Here is a 15,739-nt window from a genome sequence, read left to right on the forward strand (position 1 = left end):
CACAGAAATGTTTCAGGGGCTGGAGCCAGGCTGGGAGACCTGGGAGTGCTCACCTGGACAAGAGAAGGCTCCAGGGAAACCTCTGAACCCCTGCCAGGGCCTGAAGGGGCTCCAGGAGAGCTGGAGAGGGACTGGGGACAAGGGCTTGGAGGGACAGGACAAGGGGAAATGGTTTCCCATTGCCAGAGGGCAGGGATAGATGGGATATTGGGAAGGAATTCTGGGCAGTGAGGTGGTGAGGCCCTGACACAGGTTGTCCCATCCCTGGAAGTGCAAAGCCAGGTTGGATGTGGCTTGGAACAACTTGGTGTAGTGAAAGGTGTCCCTGCCCATGAGGGGGTAAAATGAGATGGACTTTAAGGTCCCTTCCAACCCTAACTATTCTGGGATTTGTTACCACATTTCAAAGCACCTCTGGCATCTCTCCCTGTTAAGGCCATGTGGAATGCGGTTAGGGCTCTGAGGACTTGCAGGGGCCTGGATTCTGACCACTTTAGTTTTGGAGAAATCCAGCAAAATTTGCAAATTTCTAGCTTGGGTGGCCAGGGTGGGCCAGGGCGAGTGGCTGCAAACAGAGGCTATTTTCCAGGGAAAAAGAAGTCCTTTGCCTGTAAGCATCACCTTTGGAAGGTAAAATGGAGCACTGCATGCTTCTGGGTTTCTTTTGGCTGCTTCCACATAGTGACAGCTTCTGCCTGTGCACATCGTGTGCAGGAGTCATGCATTTTTGATTCAGTAGTAGTTTATTTTTGTATCAGCTGGCAGATGAGTCACACCTTCCCCCAGCCCTGAGAGTCCCACCTTGGCACATGTGATTCATTCAGACGTGTGGCAGCCGTGCGCTGGGTTCTGTGCCACGGCTCTGCAGGCAGCGGTCACTCCCAGCACGGGCAGGTAACGCTGAAAAGGGGATGTGGGACGTCACAAACCTCCACAGTGGCGTGGTGGGGAGCAGAAGAGGAGTCTGATACGCTGGAGAATCCCAGGAAACCGAGATCTCTGCTGTCCCCAGCCCACGCAGTGGATGAGTCACAGTGTAGGAGCAGAACGTTCTGAGTCAGGGAGGGCTGTGTCAGTACATATAGAATATTGACGGGTTTTCTGTGGTTTTGTTTGAATTCCTGCTCTGTAAACAAGTTCACCTCTAATGAAGTATGGAGTCTGTGTGTTTACTTTGGGATCTCTCTGTGTTGCACAACTCACCAGAGCGAAGCAGTCTGTTTACTTGTCAGGAGGTAGGACTGAGGGAAATGAAGGTGTTATAAATAACCAATCCTTTGCATAGTCTAGTCAATATTTGCATATATATTCCTCAGTGTGGCTGAGCTGTCTGCTATCCATGCTGCCTATGGAGCTCTCCTGTCGGGACTGCTCGTGTTGAGCACCTTTTTCTGTGTTGCTCTTGCTTTTACCCACACGCACTTCGTATGTATCGATGTGCTTTATGAAGAAATTCTTTCCGTGCCAGTTGCACAATGCTGTCATTCACGTGGCAATTATGGGTCATTTTGGTAAAGCTCGTTACAGGATGGATGTAAACAAGTCTCCGTGGTGGAGCTGCCAACAGCACAATTTTATGGGAGGTCGTTGTGCACGACTCTCTGCCCCGAGGGAGCAGGAGTAACTCCAGGCCATGGCAGGGAGGGTTAGTGCAAGTGGTCCCACCCGTGTGTAATTAAGAAGTGTGAACATGCCCATTAACAGTGGCCACAGTCAGTGTAATCTCCAGAATTCCCACTCGTATTTGCCACCTGGATGGAAGCATTGCTGTGGCCAGGAGCTGAGCCAGGTCGCTCCTCAGCAGCGGGCTGGTTTTGGGGGATGGAGCTGCTGGGTGGGGATGGTCATAAAATCACTGAGTGGTTTGGATTGGAAGGGACCTTAAAGCTCCTCTTGTGGCCATATGGGCACACCTTCCACTAGACCAGCTTGCTCAGAACTCTGTCCAACCTGGACTCTTCCAAGGATTGCCCTTTGCACCCCAAAGTCAATTTGGACTTGTGTGGAGCAACACGTGGCTGTCACCTAAGGTGTTTTGTGTCCTAGTCATTGTATGGGTTTGTTCATACCTGTCACACTACAACACTCTGGATGAGCACTGCAGCCTCCTCCTTTGAAATACTGGAAATATTTTATATTGCCAGTGTTCAGTGACTGTAAGTATTTAATAAGTGACTCATCTGTGCAAGGTGATCCAAAACTGACATCTCTTTACAAGGAAACAGCTTTGGGACACATCTCATGTCACTCATTCCCTTCCTCAGATGCCTGCAGTAGACTTGAAGGTTTAAAGATGTTGGGTTAATTTTCTACCAACGAGGAAAGACGGCTCCATTCTCAAATCCTGCACAGAAGTGTGCCCTTGGTCAGAGGTGGGAGATACTCAGCAATGGAGATACAGCTTCATTCTACTGAAGATGTTTTTAGGCAAAAATTGGAAACCCTAAGGCTGAGCTGCATATTAAGGAATGGTGATCAGCAGCTTCATTGTAAAGTCAGAGTAGTCCAATGAGCTTGAACCTGAGGGCTCCAGGACTTCCAATCTTTTGAATTGCAGAATGAAATGTAGTGGATTACTGTAAAGTGCTCAGTTAGACCCTGCTGCTTTCAGGGCTGGCTTGCTGTTGATCTCCAGAGAATTATGTTTCACTGTTTAAAAATACATGGCTTTTCTTTCATGTGGCCATTCCCTTGTTAGGAAGGGCTTCCTGAATGCGCACATTTCAGCATCTCAGCATCAGAAGTTTTGACTTCCTTGTGCTAAATTTAGGTTTTGTCAATTGGAAGTTATCAGATGCTTTTAAAGCAAGGCCATTAATATTTGAATATGAGATTAGGGCAGTTTCCTTTTTATGTTCCGAAAAGTCCTCCTGCATCTCCTACTCTTCCGGTATTTGTGGCAGTAATCACAAATCAAACACCAGTAACTCCAGGCAGCAACTCCAAATCAAGCACCAGCCACTGAAGGGGAGCAGCAGGATGCTGGGAAGCTGGAAAATGCCTTTCCTGGAGACACTTTTCCTTGAAGCCTGACATGGCCAGAAAGCTGTGGCAGCTGGACTCATCCAGGTCATCCCAGATGCCTCAGTGGGTTCTGCAGATGGTCAGAAACATCCACTGAGAGCAGGTTGTGGGTTGTGGGATGTGCTTTGCTCTGAGGATCCAGCAGGACTCAAGGAGAGGGACAGACATTTCATCATCAAGGTCTCTGTGCTGCTTCTGGTACCTTCTGGCAGACCCTGAGCTGAAACATGCCTTGCTGGCTGTCAGCCCAGCTGTGCTTGGGAACTGGGGGTCCTCAGCCATCCGAGTGGGGAGGTGAAGACCACGTGGCCACAGACTGGGTTGGGTTGGGAGGGACCTTAATGCTCATCTCATTCCATTCCCTGCCATGGGCAGGGACACATTCCACTCTCCCAGGCTGCTCCAAGCCCTGTCCAACCTGGACTTGAAAAATTCCAGGGATAGGGAGTCCACATGATACGTGATGTTTGAAGATAAACTTTGGAATTTTATATTTACATTGAATGAAAAACCCAGTTTGGCAATGAGAGCCAGGATAATTAATAAGGATTAGGAGCTGGTTGGTTGTTCTCCTTGTCCCCCTTTCCTGTCCCTTCTGTGAACATTCTTCAAGCCATGGGGATGCTGCACTTAGGAACCAATTGAGGTTTAAAGCTATAAAATCAGTTTTTAGGGGGGCTGCTGTGTTGAGCACTGCCCTGATCCAAAGCTCTTTCCCCTTGGGAAGGTGGGTGCTGGATTTAGTGGTATCCCTTCCAGTGCAGCAGAGGCATGCTACACACACTGGAGATTTCTAAGGTGAAACCCTGAGCTGTGCCAGGGAAGTCCTCTTATGGAGGGCTGCCCACCTCCCAGACAGGCTCTCCAATGGGGTTGGAATTTGTGTTTTGGAGCTGTGCCCTGCCTGCTATTGGAAAACCTCTCATTGCTAAAAGATAAGCCACAGGCTCTGCCTGAATGAGATGGGTCAGGCTGGAGTTCTGAAGTTTAGTAATAATTTTTCCATCTGAAAGTTCCTACCCGCTCTTACTTGACTCTCTCAAGGTGAAACAGAGATGGTATCTGGAGGCAGGATCTGATTTAGCACCTCTGAACTTCTGTTTGCAGCAGGTTCTCCTGCCATGAGAGGGAGTGGGAGGTTTTCCCTCAGGCTGGAAGGACCTGGGTGGTAAAAAGTGTGGGTAACACTTTCCTACTCATGTGAAAAATCCCTTTTTCCCTCCAATCCTACAGTAGTGATGGGACTGATGGATGCCAATCTCTTGCTTTGTTGTGGAGAGTTTACGTGCATTTGATTTTTATCCATCACTTTCTACTTTGATGCTGCTGCAGGGGCAAACCTGCAAAAATCCACCCTCCCAGTGGGACCAGTGTGAGTTCTGGGGGCCTGAGTAGCACCCACAGCTTTGCAGGAAGATCCCAGCACAGCTCTGGGGTGACACATAGGGATGTGCTGCCAGAAATGGCACCAGATTGTCCCACCACAGTCTGGTGGGAATCTGGCCTTCAGCTGCCTGAGCAAGGCCGAGCATCATCTTCCTCTGAGCACCCAAAGGTACGTGTCCAACACCTCTGTCAGCTTTATCCAGCTGGATCTGACCCCTGATCTGCCACCCCAGTTAAAAATGCTGTTGGATCCAGGACAAATCCTGCCTGTTATATGCCTTAGGTCGCTGTGGTGTCCTGGTGACACTGACTGTGGCCCCTGCTCAGTCTGTGGCCGCAGCTCAGGCTGTCAGAGCCTCCTGCACTGTCATCGTGGAAGTGTCACCCCGGTGTGCAGCTGGGGAGGAAGCAGGGAAAAGCTCTCCTCCAGCCAACAGTCTCCTATGGAGATGAGCTGAGGAAGAGCAGGAGCCACCTGGGACTTGGTGTGATCAAAGCAAAATGGTTCTCTGGGCAGCAGAGGAGCAATTCAGCACAAGCAATTTGGTTTTGCTGCTTTTGTAGCATTTTTCATCTGCCCAGAAGTAGCTTCTTCCCTGGTACTGCTTCTGGAGTGAGTGCTGCTGAGCAACCAAGAACTCTTGTTGTTGATTTTTCTTGAGATTATAGCTGTGATGTCATTAACATGCATCACTTTGTGTGCATAACATGTTGCTGAGGGGCAGTTCTGATCTCTGCTCCCTGGCACCAGGAGCACCATCTGAGGGAATAGCTGGAGCTGTGTTAAGGAGGTTTAGGTTGGATATTGGGAAAAGGTTCTTCCCCCAGAGGGTGATGGGGCACTGCCCAGGCTCCCCAGGGAATGATCATGGTGCCAGGGCTGCCACAGCTCAGGAGTGTTTGGAAAATGCTCTCAGGCACAGGGTGGGATTGTTGGGGTGTCCGTGCAGGGACAGAAGCTGGACTTGTTGGTCCTTGTAAGTCCCTTCCAGCACAGGGTATTCCATGATTCTATGAATTTGTTCTCAAAAGAAAACAAAATTACCAAGGGCCCCATCTCAACTCCCTCAGCAGGTAGGGCTGAGCAATTGCACAGCGAAGGAAAACTGATCAGGAGCAACTTCCAGTTGCTCCTTGGATTTTTTTTTATTTTTTGGGGGGTGGAGTGAGGGAATTTGTTTCTTTGTTGGTTTCTTTCTTTCTTTTTGGTTGGCTTTTTGTGGGTGTTCTTAAGCAGCAGAGCCCAGTTGGGCTCCCAGATGTGCTCTGGCAGAGCTCACACAGGTATGTGACCTGCAGTGGAGCAGAGTCACGGAATTGTTTAGGTTGGAAGAGAATCCCTCTCAACCCATCAAGTCCAACCATACCCCAGCACTGACAAGGCCATCATGTACCCCTGTTTCCAAGAGCCACATCCACGTGGCTCTTAAATCCCTCCAGGAATGTTATTGAGTGGCTCCACCTCTGCCCTGGGCAGTTCCAGTGGTTTTCTTTCATCCTTCTCCTTGGATTGCAGGTGTGTGGGAAAGGTAATAAGGATAGAACTTAAGTTAGAACTTTTTTTGGGTGGTTTAATATAACTGTTCTAAAATTATTTACTGGTTTTATCCTTCTTTTAAGGTGTTGTTCTGTATGCCAGCTGCCATCATCACTGAAGCAAGACGTTGTGTTGGATACAAAATCCAACAGTAAGGTGGAGACTTGAATGCAGTCATTTCCCCCAAGCCCTAGAAATTTGAATTCAGTCTTTTGAAACTTGAGAAAAAAGCAATTTATTGTGCTGTGCTGTATTCTTCTGTATTTGTCAAGAGCAGAAACAATTTCACTTGACTGATTCAGTTGTTAGAGCTAAGAAACTGCCTGTGAATGGGTGTTTCTGGGTAAATTTCCCAGATTTTGAAAGTTTTCCTGCATTTGACCTTTTCAGATAGGGTTGATTCTCCTCCCAACCTTTTTTTATCTTTATGAATACAAATATGAATGTCTCCTTGGTACCCCCTCTTCAAGTGCTTCTTGCTTTGTGGATGTGAAGAGTTGTTTAAGTAAGAGAAGCCATGATGTCAGGCAACCAGCTTGTACCACTCAAGAAGATGGAACGCCACCCTGTTCTATAACACAATGATCCTGAGATTTGTTTTCCTGCAGTTGAAGTAAAAATCAAATTGTTTGGATTTCTGCCAGCATCAAGAACAAATATGTTCTTCCTTCTGTCCTTCCCCAGTCTGTTTTTCTCCTGTTCCTTTTCCCGTACCTTTTCTTTTTGTAGATTCAAATACTACCAAAATGAAACAAAACACAGCAGGGTTTAAATACATCCTGCATATCCTGAGATAAGCTGGAGTGAGGCTGGAGTCTTGCAGTCCACATGGAACTCTCTGGAGATGACAGCTCATACACAGCTGTTGCATTACACTGTGCTTAGTGTCGTCTCTTCCGTGAGCCGTGAAAAGCTCAGCTCTCTCTGCCATCATCAGGGGAGAAGGTGTTGATCCAATACCTTCCTGTGGCTTTCCCATCCCTGGAAGTGTTCCAGGCCAGGTTGGATGGGTCTTGGAGCAACCTGGTGTACTGGAAGGATACAGCTGCCCTGCCCATGGCAGCTTTGAGGTCTCTTCCAGCTTCTGGTGTTCTCCTTTGGGTTATTTCCTCTTGAGTTCAGAGAGTGTTTGAGCTGCACCTTCTCCACATCCAAGGCCAGGAGCAGGGCCTTGCTCTGCCTCTCCTCCTCCTCACCCACCGATGGGCTAAAGCAGAAAGCCCTGCTGCAGAAATTCCTGCTAGGCAGTGGTGCAGGAGCATTCAGCATTTGCTAGGAGAAGTGATTTATTGCCCAGACAAAGCAGGGAAAAGATGCTGTGAGAAGCTGGCAGCAGAGCTGAGTGCAAACCAGCAGCTGGAGCAAAGAGAGCAGGAGGATTTTTGGGGACAGGAGATGTGCAGGTGGTCTGGACAGGTCTGGCTGTTCTTCACCTTGCTCAGGTGAGTGAGAAAGAACTAAAGATAAATTGTGGGCTCTCAAAGCACAGTATCAGAGCTCAAGAGAGCAAGGAAGCTGTTGAGGAGCGTTACGGGCGGGCAGCACTCTCAGCATGGTGTCCTCTCTGTGGGTCACCACTGGAGCCACCACGGTGCCAGCCGTCTGCAGCTCCTCCGACCCCACTTCTCCATGTGCATGTTTCTCTGTGTGTGGCTCTTGGATCAGATCACTGTTTTTAGGCTCTCTCCCTAATCTTACGCCAGTTTAAGGTTTGTGAAGCCTAGGAGTGGTTGGTGAGATTGTGGCAGACCTTCTCCACCACCTCTTTTCCACCGGCAGGTGAGCTGGGCTGGAGACACAAATTGCATTTTCTGCTTGTTTTCCTTCACGTCTCAACCGCTGTTTCTCAAACAAGAGAAAACACTCAATCACCCAAAATCTCTGTCCTTCCCTAAGCTCCTCCAGGGAAGATTGAAGGTGAAGGACTGTATTATAAAGCTTTTGCAGCTGTACTTTGAAGGAAGATATCTCTGAAAGGCATCCAATCAAATATATAAAAGACCCTTAGGACAAGGTAATTACCAGTAACAAGCCCAGTCTCAACTTTTGTCCCATCTTTCTATTTTTGAAGCAGACTATTCCAAAATCTGAAGGGCAGGATTAGTCTTATTACTTGCAGCTCACAGAAATAACCTGTTAATTAACGTGCTCAGGTAGATTTACATGGGACATGTTTGAAGACATTAAAAGCTGAGATCTTGGCCCAGTCAATGTTGATCACAAATCTTCTCTTTCAGCCAGGATTTTATTCCAATTTGAAAATTAAGAGAAGGGTAGATCCTCATTAGTGTAATCAGCTTAAATGGGTTGACTACTCTAAAGCAATTTGTTTAATTTGTTTGGAACATGTTTAATTTTAGCTATAGATATTCAGCCCTCTCACAGTTGCTATTTATGGTGTTCATCGTGTAATTTTGTGTTCTCTGATTTGTAAAAATAAACTTTCTGCTCTGAATGAGAATTTTGTGACAATCTATGGCCCATTCATCAGAGCCTTTTTAAAACCACACAGAACTTTCTGTGCACTGATGCTTCTGGTGTGTGTCTGCATCTCTTTCAGTGAGAAAGAGTTCTTGCTGCCCACACAGAGCGTGGGTTTGTGTCAAGCATCAGCTTTTTGCTGGCCTTGGATTCCTCCCCACTCTTAGTGTGGGATTTGGGGCTCTTCAGGAGTGTCTCCCCTCTGCAATAGAGCTCAGTGTCAAAACCTGCATGAGGAGAGGGTCTGAATCCTTCTTTAATTCTTGAAATTGATGACATCAGCTTCTCTATTTGCCTAAACCTCATTGAAGGGCAGTGGAAAACAACTCCCCATGGGAGCAAAAACTATGGGTGGTTCAGAAACTGCTGATATTGATCACAAGCTCTGGATGTTTCTGGTGAACTGCTGTGTGGGGATGTGGCACTTGTCCTTCCATTGATGTAGATGTCACGTGCAGCTTCCTGCACTTGCTCCCTCGTTCCTCCTTGGATGTATTTTATTTGCTGTTGATGAAGTCTGTTCATAGCCTCTCATGGTGCTTACACAGAGCCTCAGGCCAGGTGCTCTTCTGGAGCAGGTGGGTTCTGCTTCCATGCAAGGCAGGTGCTGCAAACTCTGATTTCCCTCGGGCATAACCTTAGATTGGCATCTCTGCCCATCGCCGTTCCATAACCAGTCCTGGAAATGGCTTTGGAATGCCTGTGTGCCTGAACTAGTGTGGTTTTTTGGAGTATGTTGGGTGTCTGAGGAGTTTTGTGGCCATTAGTCATGCTGTAAAAGATAGGGCAGCCAGATAGCATTACTCAAATCATCCAGGGCACTTGATCCTGTGATGGAAGTTCCTGAAAGGTGTTGCTCCGGGTGTTAATCTGGCTCAGATGAAGCTCTCTGGAAGAGCAGCAATCCTGCTCTTTGTTCCCATTCTTGTGTTGAAGCTCAAGCCAAGTGTTTTTTGGGTTGATCCAACATATTGCTCAGCCACAAAGCACGAGGAAGGATGGGAAAGTCCCTTTTGGTGGCAGCCCAGGAGCAGTGAGAGTTTAGCATCCCCGGAAAGCCAAGGCCAGTCTCGGGAGTGTGGGGGAATCAAAGTCTTGAGTTTTTGGCTTTGATGTCTGCATTTGCTCTCTTTCCAGCAGTGATGCTTTAATCTACAAAATGCTTTGCTAGGTTTTCGCTGTGCTCAGCTTGAATTTCTTCCAAGACATCACTCTGCTGAAATAGCAGAATTTGCCTGTGGATTCCGGTGCAGCAATCAGTCTGTGTTTATTGGGGTGATAAACTTCCTGTGAGAGTGAGGGTGGAGTGGGCCCTTTTCCATGTAGCTGAGCCAAATCACTCAGCAGCGAGACCAAAGCCGTTAAGCAAATTGAGATGATTTCTGCTTGCAGCAGTCTCTGCTGTAATAAACTGGTTTTCCTCCAAAGGAGAACCTGCACATACCATGCCTGTATTTTCTTCCCTTAGTGTATTGCTCTTGTTTGATACCATGGAGAAATTCCTAGTTCTGATGTGATTTCATGCATTAATTGCATTAAACAGATCATGGTTTGTACTTCAAGTGTTGAGATGTACCTTTGAATCCTCAGCATGAGACTCTGCTCTGCTGGTGGCTTTTCATCCCTGAGTGTCTGAGTTCAGAGCTGCTCACCCACAGCATGACACCATGGCTTTGTGTGACCTTTCCAGTCCTCTCCCAATGCGATTGCTTTCCATTAAAAACCTCAATTCCAACTGCCCAGGCAAAAAAAGTCCTTTTTCCTCCATCAATCTCTTTAGTTGGCAACATCCTTCTTAAGTATTTACAGATCTGCTGGTGATATTTCTGGAGTTCCTGTGGTTCACTGTGACAATGGACTCAGCACCAGGGCACAATGCTTTTCACTGAAATAGAGCCAAGCTACGTCATAAATTATGCAGATGGGCTGTGACAACGTCAAATTTTATGCAGATTTTCTTAGGCTGACCCTTTTTACTGTTCAGAATGGCTCTGGAGCTGCCTGTATCTCAAGTTTCATCCAGTTTTATCTGCCAGCACACCCTTTAATGTGTACAGCAAGTTCATCTTTCGAGCTTCTCCTCTTCCCAAAAAGATGGTGAATGTTGAGTTGAGTTGGAGTGAGCTGAGTGAGCTGAGGATGTGTTATGCCAAGTTCCTCCCAGCTTTATTTCCATAACTAGTGTGGAGCTGAGGATCCTTGGTGTGGGCTGGGAGCTCCACAGGGCTCCTCAGCGATGCTCCTTTGGATCCAGGACACAGCAGTGCAGCCTGGCTCTGGAATTCAGAGAGATGTTACAGCAGCTTTATCCTGGCAAAGGCAAGAGGGAAGTCCTTGACTGCAGAGCTGGCAGTCAGAGAAAACCCTCAGGGAAAAATCGAACCCTAAAAATATGCCTGAAGCCAATGATGTCTCCTGTATTCTGACATTTAGGATGGTTTTTTTATGTTCTTCACTAAGGCCTCACCTTGCCAGAGCTCCCACAGAAAGCAGAGCTTTCCTGAGGGTTTAAAAGAATGAGGGTACTCCAAGCTCTGGGCTGTAAGCTCTGAGTAGGTAAAGCTGAAGGAATTGGGATCTCAGAGAGCACTAAGTAGTGTTCTTTCCTTCCCTACATGAAATCTCCATCTTTTGGGTCTTGCTATAATGTCTTCCTGGGTCTTATGCCGAGTAGGAATTTCTTTTTGATTGCAATGTTCGCCCCTTACCAAGTGAGGCTGTAAATTAAATGTTCTCATCTTCCCCTGATCTGCAAACAGGATCCTTCACCTTTTCTAAGAGCCTTTCTGCAGTTTTGTTCTCCTGCATACCTCAGTTAGCAGAGTCCTAACTCTAATTCCTTCCTCAGTTCCACTATATTTGAGACTTGTAGAAATTGTGGTAGAGGTACCTGTGGTTTGTCTGTGTCTAGAATCTATAATGGACTCAGGTTTAAATTTTGCATAAAATATTCTGTTACTCTCTTCTTCTCTATTATTATTCTATTATTCTCTAAAAAGTAGAGATGCTTATCTGGTGTTAGAGGTGACTTTGTAAGGTAGGTCCTCATCAGACTTTACTGAAAACCCAGGGGCTCACTGTGAGTCACTTCAAGACCTGTTGCAATTATTCCAGCCTTCAGCACTAAGCTGATGACATTAAATTGCCATTTGTGTGGATTTGGGGATATTTGAAAGCATCTTTGCCATGCCTCGATCATATCCCATCATTGTTTGGCTTTCTGAATTGCTTCTGCATCAAACCATCCTGTGTTCCTAGAGGATTTAATGACTGTGACTGCTTCCTAAAGCATGGAGCTCTGTTAGGAGCAGCAGCCTCCCAAACCCAGGTTGGGTCAGTGTTTTACAAAACACTGGTTAGGCAGGGAATTCCTGCAATACTCTGTAATATCCCATTAATGCATCCTGATGACATATTCCCTGAGCATGTGAATTAATGAGATTTAAACCCTCCTCGGGTAATCTTTGTCAAACTGCATTCTGTTCTTTTGGAGCAGCACTTGGGAGCACAAGGTCTGTGATATTTACAGTTTAGTGATCTCAGTGCTGCATTTGTTATGTTGTTGGCAGGTTGCAGAGTTCTGAGTGCCATTGGGTGGATTAGCAGGGCTTCCCTAAATCTGGAGTAGGACATGCACTTGTTGTGTTGCTGACATTCTCTCCAGCCTGGAATGTGTCACTGCCTGAGCACCTCACAGAGCCAGCACCAAACTGTGCACTTAATTAGTCAAGTATTTTGCTATATCTAACATTGATCACTTATGCAAATCCAGGTATGTGCCTGCACTTGTTTAAAACATGCCATAAAATTAGTAATCACAGTGCTTTCAGGTCCTGTGCACTATAATTTGTGGATCTCTGTGGGAAAACATAGCAGTGCTCCCCGTGCTCAGCCTTTACACTGAATAGCAGAACGCCGTATCTTTGGGCATTCAAGCAAATATTTTGTTTTGACATAAGACAAAGCCCTGTATTTCAAAAACAAAACCTTTCTGTTGTGTTTTGGAGCTGCTTGTGAGGTGTAGACTGGAAATACATAGATATTTAAACGTGTTACCCAGCTTGCTGCTGACGCTGGGACGCCGAGTGCTGGTGCAGGTGCTGATTAGCAAAATGAGCAGTTGGGCCTGTGCTAAATTCCTCCTCTATGGGCTGCTGTGGTTTCCTTTTTGACTCAAAGGTAATTCCAGGAGTGCTGTGCAGCTCTCTGAGTCTTCCCTTTCCTTCTGATGCCTTTCAGGAAGCTGATCCACCCAAAAATCCCCTGCCAGCTGAGTGTCAACACTGCACTCCCACAGAGCAGTCTGTTGGGTGGGAAGAGGGGCTCTGGCTCCTACCAGTTGGGTGTTGATAGTTGTGTTGTGTGCACACATGCTAATGACCATGAGCGCCTGTTTTTGTGTGGTGATTGGTCACAACGTAAAACTTTTCCCTATTTTATGGGAAAAGGGTTTTTTCCTTTTTACTGAGTGTAAACTTTGTGAAATGTTGTGCTGAAAAACAAGGGCTGGGTGCTATTTTGGTGACAAAGCAGCTCTTTTTTGGCTATGCTTCATTTTCTCCAAGGACTGTCATCTTCCTTACTGCTCCAACAAGTGCCAGCCCACATCTGGGGCTGTTCTCTCCCAGTGTTTAGTGGAACACAAGGAACTCTATGTCTTGTTCCCTAAATCCAAACCTTTAATCTGCCAAAGCTGGATGCTTTCGGGTGGACTTGTTAATTGCTCTGAAATCCCATTTGTCTGTGCAAGGGTGTAGCTGAGCAGAGCCTGCACTGGTTTGGCCTTTGGTTCAGTCACAGTTTGTGCTGGGACTTATTTCCTTGCTGGGCAGCATCAGATAGAACACTCAAGAAGTGACAATAAAACTGCCTAACAAAAGGTGTGCATGCAGGGGGAGGGGAATTAACGTTGTCCCGTTGACTGATTCCAGTTCTTTTCCAATTCTTCCAGCTGAAGGGCTCCCCCAGGTGTATTACTTTGGACCCTGTGGAAAGTACAATGCCATGGTATTGGAGCTGCTTGGTCCCAGCTTGGAAGATCTGTTTGACCTCTGTGACAGGACCTTCACTCTGAAGACGGTGTTAATGATTGCCATTCAGCTGGTGAGTGGTGGCAGGGCCCTGCCCTGGCGTGTCCTTGGGTGTCCTTCCATCCTAGGGTGGGCACCGTGCAAGGTTCAGGGCTGAGAGAATCTTCTTCCATCACAGAATCACCGGGTGGGTTGAGTTGGAAGGAACCTTCAAAGATCTAATCCCACCCTCCCTGCCAAGGCAGAGATAACTTCCACTATCCCAGATTGCTCCAAACCCCATCCAACCCGGCCTGGAACATTTCCAGGCATAGGGCAGCCACAGCTTCTCTGGGAAACCTGTGCCAGGGCCTCACCAGCCACACATTCTCCCCAGTATCCCATCTAACCCTGTGTTCTGGCAGCAGAAAGCAATTTCCCCTTGTCCTTGTCACTCCAGTCCCTTGTCCAAGGTCCCTCTCCATCTTTCTTATAACAGAAAACTTCTCAGGGGTGAGGAGGACTCCTATCTATGTAGGGAAGGTCAGATTAGGCTTATGAGAAGCTGGCTCCCTGCACAGCAGAACCAGTGAAGCTGGATTCCTACAGACTTGCGTCCCATGTCCCCTACCCGCCCCTGCCCCAGCTCCCTCTCTCTGTTTGGACATCCCAGGAACATCTCATTTCTCAGCCGCTCCGTGGGACACAGAGCACAGCACCCTCCCACACTCCCACCAGTCCTGCTGGTTTGGTGCAACTGGCCTGAAACCTCACAGGGCAGTGGGAGCTGAGCCCTGCTTAGCCAAAACAGCGGCATTTGAGAGCTCTGCTTTTGTCCAATTTGGTCAAAAAATTGGTCAGTCAAATGGGTTTAAATTCCTGACACTTGGAATAGAATACCTCTATGGGCAACATCACAGAGCCTTTAATGTATCTGAAAAGGAAAGAAAGTCAAGCTGGAAGGGATCCAGGCTTGGATTTGGGTTTGTGTTAAAAGTGAGCAACATGAAAGCTGAACATACTAAATGTGGTGTGGAAACTTCCACAAGTCAGTGGGGCCAGCCAGTCAGTTTGGCTTTCTTGGTTTTCAGACTGGTTTGCAGATTCCCAAGTACATAAATATCTGCAGATACCCAGATTTTGCATAGCTGGACCTTGGGATCACCCAGATACTCCACAGCAGAGCTGGGATTGTATATTCACAGTAATAGCTCTGTGGATAGAAGCATGGTAGGGAAGAGGAGATGTAAGGGATGAGGAACACAATCCTTTCCAGATAAACTGAAATTTGACACAGCAGAATCTCAAATGGAAAACTGAGATCAGAACTGCAGAAGTTTGAACAGCAGCTGCCTGTTACTGAGGCCTCCCGTAGCAGAGCAGTCAAGTTCTCTTAGGTTTGAGTGTTTCTTTATCAATGGAAAACCAATTTATAGTATTGGCTTTGATTAAATCAAGTGGTGACAGCTGGCAAAGCCTCAGATACAGCTTGTGTGACCTTTGCAAGGAAAATATAAAGATGTAAATTCATTCCCAGGGGACTGCTGGGGAAATCAAGATTGTCACAGCCATGGCTGCTGCCTTCTGCCGAGTCCCAGGGCTGCAGCTCAGCTCTGGGCTTGGATGTTCTTCACTGGCATCACCCACTGATCTTGTGGCCAGGCTGCAGCTCACCAAGGCACTGGTGCCAGGTGGAAAACACATGCTGAGGCTGATGCAGGGGGACAGCAGTTGGAAATGGAGGAGCTGATGTTCTTCTAAAGGATCAGGTGCTCCTCTGGCCATGGGGAGATGTTGTAGGGACTTCTCAGTCCCCTCAGGGAGGTTACATGAGTTGCCAGCTTGGAGTGTGCACATCTAAGGAGACAGATTCAGCATCCTCAGGTGTGCCCCATCACCTGGCCCTGGGAGAAGTGTTTTCCAAAGGGACTGGCACTTACTGCTCAAATGAAATAAAAACTCTGCTCTAGCTGCAAGGCTTTAGGGAAAATTGTCTTTCTCCCACACTAAATGATTGCAGTCACTGTCACACTCCTGTGCGAGACATGAGAAAGGGAGGCTGGACTCTCAAACTCCTTGGGCTCCCATCCATGAATTACGTTTTGTTCCTGCTTCTGACTGGCCAAGTCTGCTTAAGCTGCTGTAATTCTAACCATGGGCATTTGTCCCCTGATGTTTCTCCTCATACTTAGGATGATCCCCATGTCTGTAGGAGCAACCAGTCCTGTGGTCAGTTTTTAACCAGAGACATCCTGGAAAGATATTTTTTGATACGTATTTCTGCTTGGCTGGTGTGAATGAG

At 47.2% G+C, this 15,739-nt stretch overlaps 1 protein-coding gene across 3 annotated transcripts in view; it reads left to right on the forward strand.

Annotated features, from left to right (window-relative positions):
* Positions 1-15,739, forward strand: part of CSNK1G1 (casein kinase 1 gamma 1) — a 77,247-nt gene that overhangs the window by 37,546 nt on the left and 23,962 nt on the right. For all 3 annotated transcript variants that reach the window (XM_041469019.1, XM_041469020.1, XM_041469021.1), the window contains exon 5: positions 13,380-13,531. In XM_041469019.1, the coding sequence (XP_041324953.1) occupies positions 13,380-13,531 (152 nt within the window). The remainder of the gene's footprint in view (positions 1-13,379; positions 13,532-15,739) is intronic.

This window comes from Pyrgilauda ruficollis, unplaced genomic scaffold (assembly GCF_017590135.1).
Source record: "Pyrgilauda ruficollis isolate IOZ18807 unplaced genomic scaffold, ASM1759013v1 scaffold23, whole genome shotgun sequence".
NCBI classification, from domain to species: domain Eukaryota; kingdom Metazoa; phylum Chordata; class Aves; order Passeriformes; family Passeridae; genus Pyrgilauda; species Pyrgilauda ruficollis.